General features: G+C 51.2%; 1 protein-coding gene across 10 annotated transcripts in view; it reads right to left on the reverse strand.

The window, feature by feature from the left end:
- Window positions 1-4,630: 4,630 nt before the first annotated feature.
- Window positions 4,631-18,438, reverse strand: part of Ddr1 (discoidin domain receptor tyrosine kinase 1) — a 25,282-nt gene continuing 11,474 nt past the window's right edge. For 5 of the 10 annotated variants that reach the window (XM_029531292.1, XM_029531293.1, XM_029531294.1 and 2 more), the window contains exons 2-18: window positions 16,507-16,636; window positions 16,311-16,413; window positions 15,636-15,864; window positions 14,158-14,305; window positions 13,838-13,940; window positions 12,703-12,889; window positions 12,374-12,620; window positions 11,802-11,885; window positions 11,560-11,711; window positions 10,135-10,300; window positions 9,517-9,627; window positions 8,358-8,602; window positions 8,047-8,174; window positions 7,219-7,437; window positions 6,545-6,779; window positions 5,907-6,056; window positions 4,667-5,598 (exon numbers count right to left, since the gene is read on the reverse strand). In XM_029531292.1, coding sequence (XP_029387152.1) covers window positions 5,458-5,598; window positions 5,907-6,056; window positions 6,545-6,779; window positions 7,219-7,437; window positions 8,047-8,174; window positions 8,358-8,602; window positions 9,517-9,627; window positions 10,135-10,300; window positions 11,560-11,711; window positions 11,802-11,885; window positions 12,374-12,620; window positions 12,703-12,889; window positions 13,838-13,940; window positions 14,158-14,305; window positions 15,636-15,864; window positions 16,311-16,413; window positions 16,507-16,594 — 2,736 coding nt within the window. In that variant the 5' untranslated portion in view covers window positions 16,595-16,636 and the 3' untranslated portion in view covers window positions 4,667-5,457. Of the gene's footprint in view, window positions 5,599-5,906; window positions 6,057-6,544; window positions 6,780-7,218; window positions 7,438-8,046; window positions 8,175-8,357; window positions 8,603-9,516; window positions 9,628-10,134; window positions 10,301-11,559; window positions 11,712-11,801; window positions 11,886-12,373; window positions 12,621-12,702; window positions 12,890-13,837; window positions 13,941-14,157; window positions 14,306-15,635; window positions 15,865-16,310; window positions 16,414-16,506; window positions 16,637-18,438 lie in introns of all 10 variants that reach the window. The other 5 variants (XM_021217469.2, XM_021217470.2, XM_021217467.2 and 2 more) reach the window with 3 other exon arrangements.

Here is an 18,438-nt window from a genome sequence, read left to right on the forward strand (position 1 = left end):
AAAGAAAAGAAAAGAAAGAAGAGATAGATGCACTAGGTGCCCGGCATTCAATCTGACTGAACAAAACAAAACAAAACAAAAATTCTTCTTTAAGAAGAAAAGAAGCTAAAAGAACAAAAGCAACTGAAACTAAGGAAACAATCAAATCTGAGCAGGAAAGAAAAAAAAGCTGAATGTGGCAGTGTGGGCCTGTAATCCTGCCTGCACTTGGGAGATAGGCAGAGACAGGAGGATTGGGAGTGGTGGTGGAGGAGACCTTCGATCCCAGTACTCAGGAGGCAGAGGCAAGCTCAAGGTCAGGCTGTCCTACGTAGAGAGTGGCAGGACAGCATAAAGAGACCCTGCCTCAAAACAGAAAAGGAAAAATCAGGCAGGCCATAAACTTCTGATTCTACTGCCTCAGTTTCTACAAACCATTTCAACTCGATTGTTTTTTGACTCAGCAAAACCACCATTAAAACTGTATCATCCAAGCAGGATGTGTTGGCACACGACTTCATGAAGACTCATGAAGCAGAGGCAGGGGGATCTCTGTGAGTTCATGGCCCACCTGGTCTCCAAAGCAAGTTTCAACACAGTCATGGCTGTTTTACAGGGAAACCCTGTCTTGATATTGTATCACCCTGAAACTCTCGCTCGTAGAATAAATGCAGATTTACGCACCAAAGATGTTTCCTGAAGTCAAGTTCACAGGTCTGTTCCAGAGGTTGGTTTAATAAAACACGAATCATCCTAACAATGTGAAACACTGGGCACCCCTGAGAAAGAAGGGGTGTATACTAGCCTTGAACTGCACATGACCTATCAGCAGAGAGAAAAATGCAAATTACACAGCAGCTTAAACAGCTCAAAAGAAGCTTTGACATAAAATGGAAAGGTCTCCTAGATGGCTTAATGACAGAAGCATTGGCTATCCAGTGTGAGCACCAGGGTTTAGATTTCCAGCATGCACATAAAGTGTTGGGTGGGGATAGCCACCTCCCTGTGGGGATCCCCAAAGCAGCTGGCTAGGGAAACTATGCATATCAGAATGATTGGGAGACCCTGCCATGTTGAATAAGCTGAAAGCTGTGGGGGCTTCACCTTGACTTTGCTTGGCAGGATCCAACAGAGGGAGCAGTGTTGTCTAGTAAAGTTACACAGCTCAGGCTGGGATCTTGGAGACAACCATGAAGAAACAGCCTTACGAAGCTCTCGTCATAATTCTTCCTAGCGCTGGCCGGTATCTAATAAACAGGCCACTGCCTACCAGCCTCAGTCTTTACTGCCTGTGCTACTCAGGCAATAGCATAACCTAACAGTTTTCTTCTCTGTAATAGGAGTGGTTTGAAGGTCGTATTAAATAGAACAATTGTAATATTTGCTACATAGCAGATTCTCAGTAAAATATTACCAGTTATTTCTATATTTTTTAATTTCTTGATATGTTTGTTTGTTGGTTTGTTTGGGTTTTTAGATTTCTGAGACAGGGTCCCATGCTGTAGCCCAGGTCTGCCTTGAACAGCATAGTTGAAGATGACTTTAAAAGCATGATCTTTATCCGTGCAGTGGTGGTGCACGCCTTTAATCCCAGCACTCAGCAGGCAGAAGCCAGCCTGGACTACAGAGCAAGCTCCAGGATGGCCAGTGCTACATAGAGAAACCCTGTGAAAAACCACACCAAGCCAAACCAAGTCTGATCTTGCTGCCTCGTCTCCTGTCCTGGGATTACAGGTGCATTCCACCACACCCAGCCCTAACTTCCACTTCTTTTTTATAATTGTTATTTTTAAATTAATTTATTTTAATTTTTACTTCTTTTAGTCTTTTTGCTTATTTTTTATTTTATTTTAAATTATTTATGTATATGTGTACATTCTAGCTGTCTTCAGACACACCAGAAGAGGACATCAGATCTCATTACAGATGGTTGTGAGCCACCATGTGGTTGTTGGGAGTTGAACTCAGGACCTCTAGAAGGGCAGTCAGTGCTCTTAACCCTGAGCCATCTCTCCAACACTTACTTTTATTTTATATATGAATATTTTGTCTGTAGGTATATATATGAACTACGTGAGTACCTGGTGCCTAAGGGAGTCAAATCCCCACTGGCATTGGAGTAATGGATGGTTTGAGCTGCCACATTGGTGTAGGGAACCGAACCTGGGTCCTCTTGAAAAGCAGCCAGTGCTCTCAACCACCACTGAACAATCTCTCCAGCCCATGACTTTTCAAATTCCATCGATACTTTTATATTAGCCTTTTAGACATTTGATGTCTTTTTTCCCCCAATGATCTGAGCCCTGTGTTCTAAAAATTAGCCATTTTGCAGCTTATCCAATAGTCAAGGAAATACATTGTAGACACATACCCAGTACATATGAACCAGCACATACGATTGAGCAAAGCAGAGATCGCTGGGCTGAAGAGCATCAGTGGGGTTTGGCCTGACCAGAGGAGACTGACGAAGAGCTAGCAGCAGCTAACAAAGTAGACCCCAGGGAATACTATTGCAGGGGACAAAAGCATGCTGCAAAGGCCATACATATGCCAGGAATGTCTGCAGCCCTTAGAGCACTTAGAGGAAGTGCTGTCTTATACACAGGAGAGTGGTACTGCATAGGACATAGGAACCAGCCAGCCTCAGACAAGGTTTTGTTCCTAAAAGTTCAACCAGAAGTGGACTTGGTGGAACACACTTCTAATTTAGGCATTCGGGAAACAGAGGCAGGAGTATTGCTAGGAGTGAGGTCCTAACTCAAAGCAAACAACTGCTGGGCATGGTGGCCTACACCTTTAATTCCTGCATACATGAAGCAGAGGAAGGTAGATCTCTGAATTCAATGGCAACCTGGTCTATCTAGGGAGCCAGGCCAGTCTAGGCTACACAGTGAGACCCTGTCTGAAAAACAAAAATAAAGATCCCAGGGAGGGGGTGTGGGGGAGACTGGGAGTATAGCTCAGTGGTAGAGTGTTTGCTTAGCATGTACAAGGTCTTGGATTCAGTCCCCCATCATGCATGCATATATACATACATATAAAATAAGAAAAATATAATAAAAAATTTTACAGGGGGTGGCTAGATGACAGCAGTTGCCACCACGCCTGAGTCTTAAACCCAGGATGCACATGATGGAAATAGACCACCAACTTCTGTAGGTTGTTCTCTAACTTCCACATACACATACACGCGCGCGCGCACACACACACACACAGCTTCACATACGTGCACACACACTAAATGAATACATGTAATAATTTTTTAAAAATAAAAACTACAGAGGACAAGGTGTGGTGTTGTGAGCCTCTAATTCCAGCACCTGGGAGGCGAAAGCAGGAGAACCACCTCAAGGTTATGCTGTTCCACAACAAGCGGAGACAGACGGGTCTGGGCTTTGGTAAGACCCAGTCTCAGAGCAAGGTCTCCATGGTTGCAGAAGCGAAGACGAACTAGAAAGGGTCAGAACAGTCCTGGCTGACTAGCTAGGAGACTACAGTGTTGTAGCATGTGCCAGGGCAAGCGGAGATGTGGAGAAAGAATGGAGATCCGTGGGGCTGGAGGGATGGATGGCTCAGGGGTTAAGAGCACTGGCTGCTCTTCCAGAGATCCTGAGTTCAATTCCCAGTCAACCACATGGTGGATTCAATGCCCTCTTCACATAAAATAAATAAATCTTAGAAAAAGAGAGAGAAAAGAATGGAGATCTGGCAAGCAGACTTGTGAGCATCATGCAGGGCTCTGCAGCGAGGAGGATCCGGGATGATCCCGGTGTTGCTGAGTGGATGCTGCCACCATCCTGGGAGAGGGAGCGGGTTTGGACCTGCTCACACTGAACTTCACAAGAACCTGGAGTTACATCGCTCTAGTGCTTAGAGCAAGGCTGGGCAGAGCTCGGGGAGCTGTGGCCCCCTGCCCCGGATTCCACTGCCTATTATTCTAACGTCTGACCTCTGAACTCTAGCCCATCAATGTCTGAAGGCAGCTGTCTGACCTATGTAGCTTTAGCAAGACTGCTTGATTTGTGGCCTGGCCCCTGAGAGCTCATTAATTCCATCACAGATTGAGTTATCTTTACTGTCCTCCTCATTATCTATTTGGCTGACTTTGTGAATATCGTCAGCTAAAACCCCAGGGTCCTTATTTCACGGGCACGGCTATGAAGATGGAGCTGTTTCCTTCAAGCCCGCCATAGGATTGCTTTTGTTTGTTTGCTTGCTTGCTTGCCACCCAGAGTGAACTCTTTGAGGCCTTCACACTGGCCTCAGCCTGCTCCTGCAAGCCTGAAACAACCCAGGCTCTTGTCGTGCCTTTCACCCAGGTGTCTCGCACTTCCAAGACCTGACTCAGAGACCACCTGGGTCTCCCAGCCCTCAATCCTACAATTTGGACAAGCAGAACAAGAACCCACACCTCCATTTTTAATAACTAGCGCTGCCCTGTATGATGAGCGAGAACAGAATTCCCAGTGGCTTCCACGGCACCTCTGACCTGCCACCTGAAGGACACCACTAGTCACATTCCCCCAGTAGAGCACCTGAGTGGCTCTCATGGCCCAACTGGCAACAGGTCTGGATTATGCGATGATAGACCCACGCTGGACCACAGGCAGGAAGCAGGTATTACCCAAACCCCAGGATATGCACCCACAGCTGTGGAAAAAAACAAAACAAAACAAAAAACCTCAACTTTTATTATTATCTGCCTAGGACAGGGGATTAAAATCGCCTCAAGCTAGGTCCATATATTAGTGTAAAAATCTGTGTCTCTCTCCCCCCAAAAAATGTACAAACCCCAGGTGATTATAGAAAAACCAATGTGGTAGCTACAATAGAAATCCCCACCCCTAGCCTCAGGTTATTGCTCCCTCTGTTCCCCATCCTAATATTTACTCCACAGAAACATAGAGGCTTTGCGAAGTTCTAGCTGCAGCATGGCAGGTGGGAAGGAGGGGTGTGTGACTGAGGATCACGGCAGGGATCACCCCCAGGTCCAGTGTGTCAGGGGGCGGAACAGAAGGAAGCCAGGGCTGAGGACCGCTGTAGGGGTTGGCCTTCCTTGTCCCCCTCACCCCTCCAATTCTCAGCTGGCGGCGTCCAGTGTGTGACAAGAAGAAAGCTGGGGGGCACCGTCACCTCCCAGGAACCAGTGTTGTCCAGTGGGCCTTGTCCAGTGTGTGCCCAGCATTTGCCCCCGTTCTCCCCCAGGGGATAGCTGGAAGAAGTCAGGCAGGATCCCAACCACAGGGCCAGCTGGGTGGGTGGCACTTGGCAGATGGAAGGAGGAACCGGAAGGGAGTGTGTATCTGGTGACGGAGGCTTCAGCTCCACGGGCAGGTCCAGCCCACCTGCAGAGACACTGCCTCTTGGGAATGGGTAAGTCAGGAGACGGTGGGGGTGCGGTGCCATAGGCTTCTCTGGTTTTAGAGTCCAGCTTCCCCTGGATGGCTCCCATTGGGAAAGGGCTGCCAGGTCCTGAGTTTACACTGTGTTGAGCGCGTCATCCGCCAGGAACCGATGAAGCTGGGAGAAGGGCGGCCGCTGCTCAGGCTCCCGGCTCCAACACCTGAGCATCAGCTCATACAGGGTCTGCGGGCAGGCAGGTGGCCTGGACAAGTATACCTGTGAGGGAAATGTTAATGATAGATAGGCCTTTAGTTCTTTTTTTTTTTTTTTTTTTTTTTTTAAGATTTATTTATTTATTATATGTAAGTACACTGTAGCTGTCTTCAGACACTCCAGAAGAGGGAGTCAGATCTTGTTACGGATGGTTGTGAGCCACCATGTGGTTGCTGGGATTTGAACTCCAGACCTTCGGAAGAGCAGTCAGGTGCTCTTACCCACTGAACCATCTCACCAGCCCCCGGCCTTTAGTTCTTGTAACCACATGCTCTGCCCCCCTGGGCTGCATCCCTCCCCTCAGCTCTGACCTGCCGGCCCTGGTCCCTGAAGAACTCGCCGGCATTCTCGATGACCTGCTCGTCTGTAAGCTGCCCAAAAGGCTGAGACCTGCAGAGCATCAGCACCTCCCACAGGGTCACTCCGAAGGCCCATACATCACTGGCTGTGGTGAACTTCCCCTGGCACACAAAAAGGCAAGAAAAGCAGAGAAAAATCTCAGTGAAGGTAGATTTATCCCCTCTCCTGCCTGAGCCCCTTTAGTTTGCTCCTTTGTTCCTGCCTCCTCCTTCTTCCTTCCTTCCTTCCTTCCTTCCTTCCTTCCTTCCTTCCTTCCTTTTAAGATTTATTTATTATTTTATCTAAGTACACTGTCGCTGTCTTCAGAGGTACCAGAAGAGGACATCAGATCCCATTACAGATGGTTGTGAGCCACCATGTGGTTGCTAGGTTTTGAACTCAGGACCTTCGGAAGAGCAGTCATTGCTCTTAACCGCTGAGCCATCTCTCCAGCTCTCCTTCCCAGTTTCTTGATCCAGAGGGACCCTCGACTTCCAAATAAGGAGAGTGTAGCCCCAGAAAGGCAAGAGGCTGAGGAGCCACAGGCCCAGCAGAGCGGCAGCCAGTGTCCCCACTCTCCCCTCCCAGCCTGCTTCTTTTGGCAGCTTACCATGAGGATGCACTCCCAAGCCATCCACCTGATGGGCAGCACCGCCCGGCCCTGGACACGGTAATAATCCCCAGCGTAGAGATTCCGGCTCATGCCAAAGTCGGCGATTTTGATGGTGAAATTTTCCCCAACCAAGCAGTTCCGGGTGGCCAGGTCCCGATGCACAAAGTTCAGCGTGGCGAGATAACGCATGCCAGAGGCGATCTGGGCCCCCACGTGTAACAGCATAGGGTAGCTGAGTACAGGGAGGGAAGCGAAGGTCACAGAAGGACAGTCCAGACCCCTCCCACTTTACATATTCCTATCTGGGAGATGGAAGGACAGCCACACCTCAAGCACTGGTTAAGTCACTCCTGCTCTGGAGAGGGAAGAGCTCAGAATGGCTCAGGTTCTACTCTACCCACCCAACCCCAAGGAGCTCATGCTTTGTTATGCTAAGACAGGAGAGAACTCATGGAGTCTCCAAGCCTCTGCACCTTCTCCTCATAAGGTCTCAGCCATTCTGGCCTAGTTCTTGAATTACCATGAACACATGTCCTTCATCCTAGGTCCCTCTGGGACCTTTACCTGTCCTCCTCCACCCCACAATCCCCTCCCTCCTTCCTAGCTTGAGTGAGGGTCAGCAGACCCACTTGGGGTGCTCTTACAAAGGCCTTGTCTCGGTGAGCGGGTACCTGATTGTGGGCCTCTGGTCAGAGTCTGTGTCCCCAGGGAGCCCCTGAGTGGCCTTGTTCTCCAGCTGGTGGGCACTGAGGAACTGGTTCAGATCGCCGTTCTCCATGTAGTCTGTAATCATGCAGAGGGGGTCATCCTGCACACACACACCCAGGAGCCGGATGATGTTTGGGTCCTTCAGTCGTGACATGATCTTCACCTCCTTCAGGAAATCGTTCCTGGAGAAGCAGGAGAAGGCTGCAGAAGCGCCATGGCGGTACATTCTCCTTCCCTCCCGCAAGGCCCTCCCACACAGACATTAGGCTCTGTTCCTTCATCTTCAAGGCTCTCCCCCCATCTTTAAGGTGCCCCCTCCATCTTCAAGGCTCCTCCCCCATCTTCAAGGCTCCTCCCCCATCTTCAAGGGTTCCCCTTCCCCCCCTTTCTAGTCATCATCCCTGGTCCTTACTTAGCATTTTTTTAAAATTATTTTTTATTTAATTAAAGTATAATTACATCATTTCCCCTCTCCTCCCTCCAACCCCTCTCGTGTCCCCTCAAGGTGGCTCGCTCTCTTTCAAATCCTCGTGACCTTTCACTCTTTAGTTATGACTGTTACATATATATATGCATGAGTAAATCCACACTGCACTCTGCCTGGTCCCTTTAGCTTGTATGTATAGGTTTTAAGGCCACTTAGGATTGGATCACCATTCAGGGAGCTGCTCTGTAGACAAAATGAATCCTCCCTCTCTCAGTGGCTGTTAATTGGCAATAGCTCTCCATCTAGGAGTGATCTCCCCCATTCACCCAGCATGTGTTATCAGCATTGCTGTCCTGAGTCTCACCTGGCATTTTTGGTGGCATCTGGCCGGAGGATCTTCACTGCTACCAGCAAGGGCTGTCCCTTGTGCACACTGATAGGGAAGTCACTACTGACCAGATCTTGGGGGTCCTCTACTTCACACAAGTGTACCTGGAGAATGAAGGTCATCACCAGGTCACAAGGACCTCCAAGGTCACAGTGTCAAACGGGGTATCGGCACAAATGGCAAGCCACCAGCCAAGGATGCATGCAGTCATCGTGGCAACAGTCATCATGGCAACAGAGCTCTACCCTGGCCAGACACCGTCAAAGCTGGGCAGGCATCCTCCTTACCTCCCCAAACTGGCCCTCGCCAAGCTTCTCCTTGAAGCGGAGCCGTGACCGAGGGAAATCCACTCTGGGGGGCCCGTCCCCAACCGCCCCTGGGGGCAGTGCGGGCACAGCATAGGTGTTGCCCCCAGTGACGCCCTGCAGGGTGACAATGTCAGCCTCGGCATAGTGGGGGACGCTGTTCTGGGGAGGTGGGGGTAGAAGCGGAGCGCCCGGCTTCTCCGGCTCCATATAGTCCCCACTGCAGGCTGGAGGGGTAAAGGGAGAGAAGACAGGATGAGCCCTGAGCACCTCATCTTCCAGAGGTCCCTATGTCCCCTGTGTCCCAGCTGCCAGCCTCAAACCAGAGAAGGCAAGCGTGAGAACAGTGCTCTGCACCCAAAGGCTTTCGAGGCAACACAGATAGTTAAGCAGAAAGAACCAGAAAGTTTTACCCTCTGAGGTCTCCTGGCACAACCCCAAACACTAGGTATGTCTAGGCTGAAAGAAGGACTCCTCCACCCAGCATCTGAAGGAGGTCCATCCCAAGGGTCTCCACCATGTTCCAAACCCTTGTCCCACTGACCAGAAAAACTCCTGCTGTCAACCCAGTTCCTCCCAATCCCAAACACACCAAGCTCGAAGACAGGCCGAGACAGGGTACACAGAGAAGAGAGAGGGGGTGACAGGTCCTTCACAGGCCCCCCCAAGACAAGATGTTGATAGACAGGAGGGAGGCAGAGGTTGTCGCCTCTGGGTCCTGGGGGAGAGGCCACAAGGAGAAAGCAACACAGAGGAAGGAGGATGGACAGGAGGGGCGGCATGAGCCTTCACCTCTGGGACTGCAGAGAGAGGACACAGGGGGGGAGAGGACAAGCGCCCAGGGCGAGGCCCTCCTCCTCGCAGCTCTAGAGAGAGGGGAGAATAAAGGAAGAGTTACGGAAGAGCCAGCACCACAGCAGCAGCCTCTCTGACTCTGGAGAGCAGCATGAGAGGAGGGACAGAGCTAGGGACAGAGCTAAGACCAGCAGCCTTCCCCTTGTCTCCAGGGGTGGCAGGGCTTCCAGATGGGGAGCTCAGGAGATCAGAAGAGCCACAGCAGGAAGCAGAGAGCGCAAGGTGTGAGGGCTTTGCCCTGCCTGAGGGGAGCCCCCCCGCAGAGCCCAGCGGTAGAGGGGCTTACCCTGGGTGTTGGTGGGTTTGGCCCAGGCGGGTGTGGGGGGGCCTGGGCCTCGAGGGGGACGGGCGTAAGTGGCCAGAAGGAGGCGGTAGGCCGGATTGGAGAGCAGCAACGCTGTCGGGAGAAGGAGGGGGGAGACACGGGGAAGGGATGAGACTCAAGGCTAGACGGACTGGGAGACCCGGAATAAGGCAAGACTGGGCATAAGGGAATGGAAGTCTGGGAGACAGAAACAGAATAAAGCCAGGCCCCTCTGGAGTAATGGAGGGGTGGATGATGGGCGGATGACAGATGGGTGCCGGAACTGATGTCTGACTGCTGGAAAGACGGATGGGTTTATGAATCTAGATGGATGGTAGGGTGGGAGGTGGTTAAGTAAGTGGCTGGATGGACAGAGAAAGATGGATGGATGGCAGATGGAAGAATAAACATGGAGGGTAGGGAGACAAGGAGACCACACAGTGACAGGATGGGCCCGTTGGTATTCTGGATAACAGACAGGAAGCCTTGGGGACCATGTGGAGATGGACAGAAATGAGAAAAATGAACCGGAGCTGGTGTAGACAGTACGGAGGAGGGGTAAGGACAGATATGGTGGCACTGGAACAAGTCAGGCCTTACCAGAGCCGTTGGGGACGCAGGGCACAGAGTGGGGTGGAGTCCCCCGAGGCCGGGGCTCCTGATAAGGGGGTGGCTCTTGGGGTCCTGGGCGGTTGTTGATGAGGATGGTGTCCCCAGGGACAGAGAGATGAACCGTCAGCTCCTCCTCCAACACGCGGCGCTCGGCCTAGCTCGGGATTAGACGATATTGTCTGAGCCACCGCTCATTTGGCACAGCTTCCTGAGCCGCTCTGTTCTCTCCTCGCGGCAGCCTTACAGCTGTAGCTCCTATGGTCCCACTTCCCTGAGGTCACCCCACAGGACCTGACCCTAATGATCAGCCACAATGGACACGCGGAAGTCCAGGGCATGCGAAGAGCAGGCGGCCCGATGCTGCCTCCTTTGCCCCACTCCGCTCCAGCTTTTGCTCCCAACAGGCTGCTTGGGTTCGGTTACCACAGGGGAGGAAGACAGAGCTGGCTGAGGGACAGAATGTGAAGGGAAGATCTGTCCTCCAGGCTCGTCCCTAAGGGAGAGCTGCTCGGCCACCTGCTACATCCTATACCGGACGGAAGGCCCTGACTCTTTGAAGGCATGGTAAGGACACTCTGGCTCTTGTTCTTTCCTGGCTCCCTAACTGCCACGTCCTCTCACACAATGAGACCCTCAGTGGTGGGAGCTGACTCACGTGGTATTACTGCCACATGGATGCTCACTCTGGAGAATGGTCTGTTTCTGAGATTAGTTTACACCCTATAGACCTTACTGACCCCTGATTTTGTGTGAGAGTGCACGCGGGCATGTGCATGCACATATGCACACACGCATGCAAACACATATAATCATACACACAAACACATTCACTCATACATACAACACTTATGCACATTCACACACATGCACACACAAACTCAATACTCACATACACACGTGCACATACACATGCACACATATGCATGCATACACTCATATATATAACACACACATTCTCACACATACAAACACACACACACATGCACACTCTCACACTCATATACAGTCACACACACACTCACGCACATGCAAACACACACACACACATTGCCCTGCCCACCTTGCAGAACAGCCACTCACACTTGTATATAGTCTTACACACACTCAAACACATGTGTACACTCACATGCACACACACACACACACACACACACACAAACACACACGTTGCTCCCATGTGCACGCTCCCCCACACACATACACACACACACTGCCCTGCCCACTTTGCTGAGCAGTCACTCACACACGCACAGATACAACACACTCAAACACATACACACTCTCACACTCATATACAGTCATACACTCATGCACATGCACGCGCGCGCACAAACACACACACACACGTTGCCCACGTGTGCACACGTGCACGCGCACACACACACACACACATACACACACAGCCCCACCCACCTTGCTGAGCAGCCGGCGCCAGTGCAGCCTCCAGAGCATCAGCGCGATGATGAGAAGCAGCAGCAGGATGATGGCCACCAGGCAGCCAATGAGGATGGCAGTTGGGCTCCCCTCCGCCTTGGCCACTGGCTGTTGACCCCGGGGCTCCAGCTCTGATGGGAGAGAATGGTCAACACCACAGCTGGCGTCCTACCCCACCAGAGGGGGAGGCCCAGGAGGAGCTGAGGCCAAGGACTGCTCACCCAAGCTGCTGAAGTTGGTGGGAGGCGGGCCAGGTGGCCACCAGGGGGCTGGTGGGAAGGTGTCCGAGGAGTCGTTCACCACATCTGGGAAGAAGGAAGAAACATGAAGATGTAGTGAACCCAAGAGGACACAGCTGTGTGAGACCTAGGGAACTCAGGCGGTTAGTATCTACCCAGAGCAATCCCACTGGTACCGCATCTGGGGAGTCCCTGGCTAACTGGAAGTGGAGAAATCGGGGCGGGGCCTTGGTGATCCGCAGGCTTAGAAAAGAGGCTATTCCTCATCTAGGCAGCATAGAAGTCTTTCAGGCTTAACCAGACTTCCGTTACTCAGGATGAATCAGGAATGAGGAACTTGCCCTCAGAAGGCAGAGGCAGGCATATGTCTGTGAGTTACAGGCCAGCCAGGGAACAATAAAATAAACAAAGACTCTACAAAGGACTGGGGTCTGATTATTCGGCCTTAGTTTGAGAATCTCTGTAGGTGACTGAATACCAGGACACCACAGGGTTAACTGTGAGATGACAGGCAAACCTAAGTAGGGCTAGGGCTGGCACACACAGAGGCTTACCTGAGATGAAAGAGATCTCGCTGAAGAGTAACCAGGGACCGGCAAAGAGGAATCTGCACTGCAGAAAGCGGCCCACGTGGCCACCCAGGGGCACTGAGATGGCCCTGGCTCTGGGGTCTCCAAGGCTGCCTCCCAGGGCATGGCGTACAGGCTCTCCTTCCCAGGCCATGGCGGGGCCCCGTTTAAACCGGCATTCCACCCCTCCTGGTAGGCGGGCTCCCAGAGTGTGCATGTTGTTACAGTGGACCTGAGCGGAAGAGAAAGACATGGAGTCAAGGCCAGGAGAACCCAAGAGCCCCGCCCCCTCCCAGAGGGCGACGCTCACTCACCTGCATGGTCTGGAAGGTCCTCAGCCGGTCAAACTCAAACTCCATCTCCACGTAGCCAGTGGGGAAGCTCTGGTTGCTCCATCCCACATAGTCATAGCCTGGCCAGACCCGCAGCTCCTGGCTCTGCCTGAAATCATCCAGCCCCACCACGCCATCTGCCAGCTGGCCCAGACCGCCATACTGCAGCCTGAAGGGAGGGAATGGGAAAGGAATGTTGAGGGACGGTGGTAGGGACCGTACACGTTTTCTGCACTCACACACCCACAGCAGCGGCCTGGAAGCCTGATGCTCACCGACCCTTCCTTCCCAGCCCACCCCAGTGCCAGGCAATGCTCTCTCTGTGCACCATAGCCTAAACTATCACAAGGTATCTGTGGGTCGCACACCACACTGAAGTACAACCACTAAGGTACCGTTCAGTCTGCAACGTGTTTTATTGGGATCATCCCAACAGACATTCTCAGCTGGGGTAGAGCCTCGTATTGTTTTAGATCGTGTCTTAGGGAATTCGGGCTGGCCTAGAACTCAATGTGTAGCAAAAATTATCTAATGTCCCCCATGCTACTGCCTCTGCTTCTCAAGTTCTAGGATTACAGGAATTCTGGATATCCTGAAGGCTTTCTTACGAGGTGGTCCTTGTCTGACCATGGGGTACCTCTCTCTGACTCAAACAAAATATCCTTTGGGCCAGAGGTCAGCTCACTATCCTCTCGTCCTGGCCTGTCCTTTCAGGTCCTACCTAACTGGCATTTTCCCAGTCCTTCTACATCACTGCCCAGGCTTCCTCACATGCACACATACACATGCACATACTCCTATAGACATGTACAGACACATACATGCATATGAGTGTGCACACACATACACATAAAGGCATATATGCACCAGTTGCATATACACATACATGTATATTCAAGCACACACACATACACACAAGTACATACACATGCACATACACACATGCATATGCATATGCACATACACACATCGATGCATGTATGTACACACATGTACATACATACATGCATACACATGCACAATACACATACACCCATGCACACACACACACACACACACACACACACATGCCTTCTCCCATCCCAAGCTCCATGTTCGACAGGGCCATCCCTCTTACCCTCCAGCAGTATATCCATCATAAGTGGAATCATTGAGATGCACCATCATCTCAGATAACTGCATGGTCTGCCCCACGGGGGCTGTATATGACAGGAGTCCATCTGGGAGGGTGGAAAGAGGGGAGTGACAGCCATCAGGCCTGGGTGATTTCAGCCCTTCTCCACCAGTGTGAAGAAGGCCTACGCAGTTTAGTCCCCTCTCCCCTCTCCTCTCTCCCCTCTCCCTTGCTGACAGGAAAGGCACTCTGATGCCGTCCCTCACCCCCTCTAGCCTAGCTTCCAGGACTGGAAGGGATTCTCGGGAGGCTGATCTACTCACCCCGCCAGAGGCAGCCATAGAGCTCCACCCGAAGACAGACACTCATGACCCTGTCAGCCCTGGGGTAGAAGCGGACCAGCCTGGCCACCATGGGGGGCCCGAGGTCCTTCAGCACCACTCCCCCGGGATCCTCGTTACCCGAAATCACCTGCAGGCCGGGGGGGGGGGGGGGAAATGTGGCTGGGTGGCTAGGGCTCTAGGTCAGAGCCAACCTCCTCTCTTTCAGCTGCTCCCTGGCTCAGCCTACTGGGGCCACTAGGAGGCTGGCAAAGGTGACGCTGAGCACGCAGTACTGCGGAGTGCAGCTGGGGGGTTTTAAAAGAGGGTTCTGTAGCAGTGACCACGGGTGCCTCTCAAAGCTCTGGAGGTCTGACCTCTCTTGTACCTCGGCTCCCATCCTCCCACCCCCTGCCTGGTTCCATATGCGTGCCAGACCCTTACCCAGACCCTCAGCACCCAGGATCCTGTCTCAGCACCCCCACCTGCTTCACCCGACTCCCTCTGTTCATTCAACAGCTGACCCGGTGCCCACTCCGGACCAGACATGATCTCAGGGATGAAGTCAGCCCCTCCCACTGCCACAGGACAGCTGTGAGGGAACAAGAGGCAGTGTGTGGGGCAGAGCAGTGAGGTGGGTGTCCAGAGTGACATCTGCAGGAGGTGATGTCTCCAAGGAGAACTGGATGGAGGGCCGGGGGTGGGGGGGGGGGGGGGCCTGCGGGTGTCTGAGGGAAAGGCTTGCCAGGCCTAGAGAACAGCAAGTGTACGGCCCTGACTGTGGTGTTTGTTCCCACAGAGACCAAGAAGAGCATTAAGGCCACTGTATGTACATGTGTGTAGATTTGTACACTCAAATACAAGGCCTGCAGAGATCAGAGGAGGGTAAAAGATCTGCTGGTGTTGGAACCAGACTCACCAAAGGGCATTGCACTCAACAATTGGGGTTTTGGGGTTCGTTTGTTTGTTTTCTGATACAGCCAAAGCCAGGGCTAGACTGACAGCTGGGTGTGGCCATTAGATTACATCAGCTAATGTGTGCTGAGGAAAGGTTTGCTATGTAGGAGAACATGCTGAATGGTTTAGACTTCATCTCAGCTGGATGAAAGAGCACGAGGCTTAAAGCAGAAGTGGAAGGGGAGGAAACTCCCCAAAGGTGCGTACACAGAGGATCTGAGAGTGAGACCCCCCCCATACATCTTAGTTTGTGGTCTGAGTTACTAAACTTGAGAGTGGGGGAAGTACGTTTCCCCAAGTTGAGAACAAGAAAAAGGAACAGATTTGGGGTAGGAGTGGGAACTGGGGGTCCTCTGGAAAGGTCATGGGTAAGTCTGAGAACCCCACAGGAAGATGAGAGGCAGCCAGGTTAAGACAGTCCCGTAAGTCCCTAAGATGCCGGAGCTCGGGCAGTGACAGATGCTGTATGGAATATGGCAAGAAGACGTACATTCCCAGGTGCCTCCCCTTCCAGCCTCACTCACCTCCTGACCCCAGCGGTCCTTCCAGTCCATCCAGCGGCGGCCATCTCGGGAGTAACGCAACCGGTAGCTTCGGGAGAACTCTTTGCCCAGACCCCCAGCATGGCGGCCCTGGGTGCCCACCAGAGCCACCAGGTGTAGCCTACGAAGGTCCACCTGCAGGTACTCTTCTTCCTTGGGGAACACAGGCCCTGCAGGGCACCAAGCCCCATCTCCATCACTGCTTTCCAGCCTGGGGGGACCAAAGGAGGTCAGGGCGGCACTGAACCTTACATGTCACTTGTAGCTCAGGCTGGCCTCGCTGAGTAACCTTGTAGCTAAGGCTGGCCTCACTATGTAATCTTGTAGCTCAGGCTGGTTTCAAAAGATAACCTTGTAGCTCATGCTAGCCTCACTATATAACCTTAAACTTCTATTTTTCCTGCCTTTAACTCCTGAGTGATAGGGTTATAGCCATCCCACCCATTTATGGGGTACTGGGAATTGAATACAGAGCTTCATACTTGGTGAGTACCCGAACTAAGCCCCATGGCCAGCCTGGACGGTGGGTCTAGCTAAAACCTGCTTTCACCATGCTACCTATGTCTCACTGGCCTGGGCCTTCTCAAAGGAGGGGCTGGAAGGGCACAGAGGGTACATTAAAAAAGCTCCCTCAAGGTGACCCCCAGTGTCCTGTACCTGCTGTGGCGGGCAGCAGTAGAGTCCGACCAGGAGCTGGACACAGAGATATCGCTGTCGGGAATGGTGCGGTCCTGCATGCCCAGGGCATAGCGGCACTTGGCTGAAGGGCACAGGCACAGGATGGGTCAGCGTCCCCCCAACTTTCTGACTCCCAAGCTCTATTCCTCAGGAACCCAAGATTCAGTCTCCTCACCAGGGTCAAAATGTCCCTTCATGTCAGCATCTCCAATTGTCACCAAGAGTAGCAGCAGCAGTAGAGATGAGAGGGTCCCTGTCCCCATCGCTCCTGATCCCTCTGGCCTATGGAGGAGGGGACAGCATCTCTGCAGGGGACAAACAGGAGAGTCAGCTCACCAAGGAAGGGGTCAAGGTACAGCCAACAGCAAAAGACAGACAGGAGGGCTGCTTTGGGATAAGAACAGTAAAATGGCCAAAGATAAAAATAAAAAGTCAGTGTTTGGAGAATGGCTCTATTTTAAACTGCCTCCTACACACCAGGCACCGGCTGAGTCCTCAAACAAGACTGCGTAACTTTATCGTCGGCCACTTTGTAAGGTAGATGTTATGATCCATATTTAACGCACAGAGAAACTAGATAGAGATCCGTTTGTTAAATTACATGCCTAACAGCCCTCCCTCCCCCTTCAACCAATAAAATAAAAACAAACAAACAAAAAAAACAATGGCTTCAAAAGAATGTAGACAACACACAGAACAGGCAAAGGACCTAATACTCATAATAAACTAAGAGTGCATATAAATGGGCAAAAGAAACAATGATATGAACAATCCGATACAGAAATGGCCTAAGACTCTGAATATACATTCCACAGAAGAACAAAGCCAACTTGTTTAAAATACACATTAAAAAAAAAAAAAATAGGCCGGGCGTGGTGGCGCACGCCTTTAATCCCAGCACTCGGGAGGCAGAGGCAGGCGGATTTCTGAGTTCGAGGCCAGCCTGGTCTACAAAAGTGAGTTCCAGGACAGCCAGGGCTACACAGAGAAACCCTGTCTCAAAAAACCAAAAAATAAATAAATAAAATAAAATAAAATAAAATAATTTTAAAAAATAGTCAAGATCCTTAGAATCAGAAAAAATACAAATCAGAAGAGAGCGTCAGATCCCATTATAGATGGTTGTGAGCCACCATGTGGTTGCTGATTGCTGGTTGCTGGGATTTGAACTCAGGACCTTTGGAAGAGCAGTCAGTGCTCTTAACCACTGAGCCATCTCTCCTGCCCTAAGATTTTTTTTTAAACTGGGGCTGGAGAGATGGGTCAGAGGTTAAAAGCATTTGCTGTTCTTCCAGAGTACCACTAGTTCAATTCCCAATACTCATGTGGCAGCTTACAACTGTCTATAACTCCACACATGCATACATACAAGCAAAACACCAGTGCATATAAAAATAAAAAGTAACCATCAAGATTTGTTTTTTAATTTTTTATGTATAATGTTTGTGCATCACATGCATGCAGTTCCTGAGGAGGCCAGAAGAGGGAGCCAGAACTCCTAGAACTTGAGTTACTGATGGTTGTGAGCCAAGTGGGTGCTGGGTCTCTACAAGAGTAGTGTTCTTAACCACTAAGCCATCTCTCCAGCTCCAACAAAGTGTTCTTAACGGTTATATCTTCATAGGAAGATGGACAAAAGGGAAGCCACCATGCAGGCTGGGGTAGAAAGCTTCTATGTAGCTATGAAAAGAAAAACAGTACAGGGGCAGAGAGATGACCCAGTGGGTACAAGACACTTGCCTCTAAGGTTGATGACCTGAGTTCTATCCCTGGGACTCATGGGTGGAAGGAAAGAATCAGGGTTGGAGGTGAAAATCAACTCTTTTTTATTTGTTTGTTTTTGAGACATGTCTCTCTACATAGCCCTAGCTGTCCTGGGACTGTGTAGACCAGGTTGGCCTTGAACTCACAGAGATTCAGCTGCTTCTGCCTCCTAAGTGCTGGGATTAAAGATGTGTGCCACCCAAATAATATAAAATACCTAGGTGTGACTCTAACTAAGGAAGTGAAAGACCTGTATGACAAGAACTTCAAATCCCTAAAGAAAGAAATTGAAGAAGATCTCAGAAGATGGAAAGATCTCCCATGCTCATGGATTGGCAGGATT

The sequence above is a fragment of the Mus pahari genome, chromosome 18 (assembly GCF_900095145.1).
Source record: "Mus pahari chromosome 18, PAHARI_EIJ_v1.1, whole genome shotgun sequence".
Taxonomy (NCBI): Eukaryota; Metazoa; Chordata; class Mammalia; order Rodentia; family Muridae; genus Mus; species Mus pahari.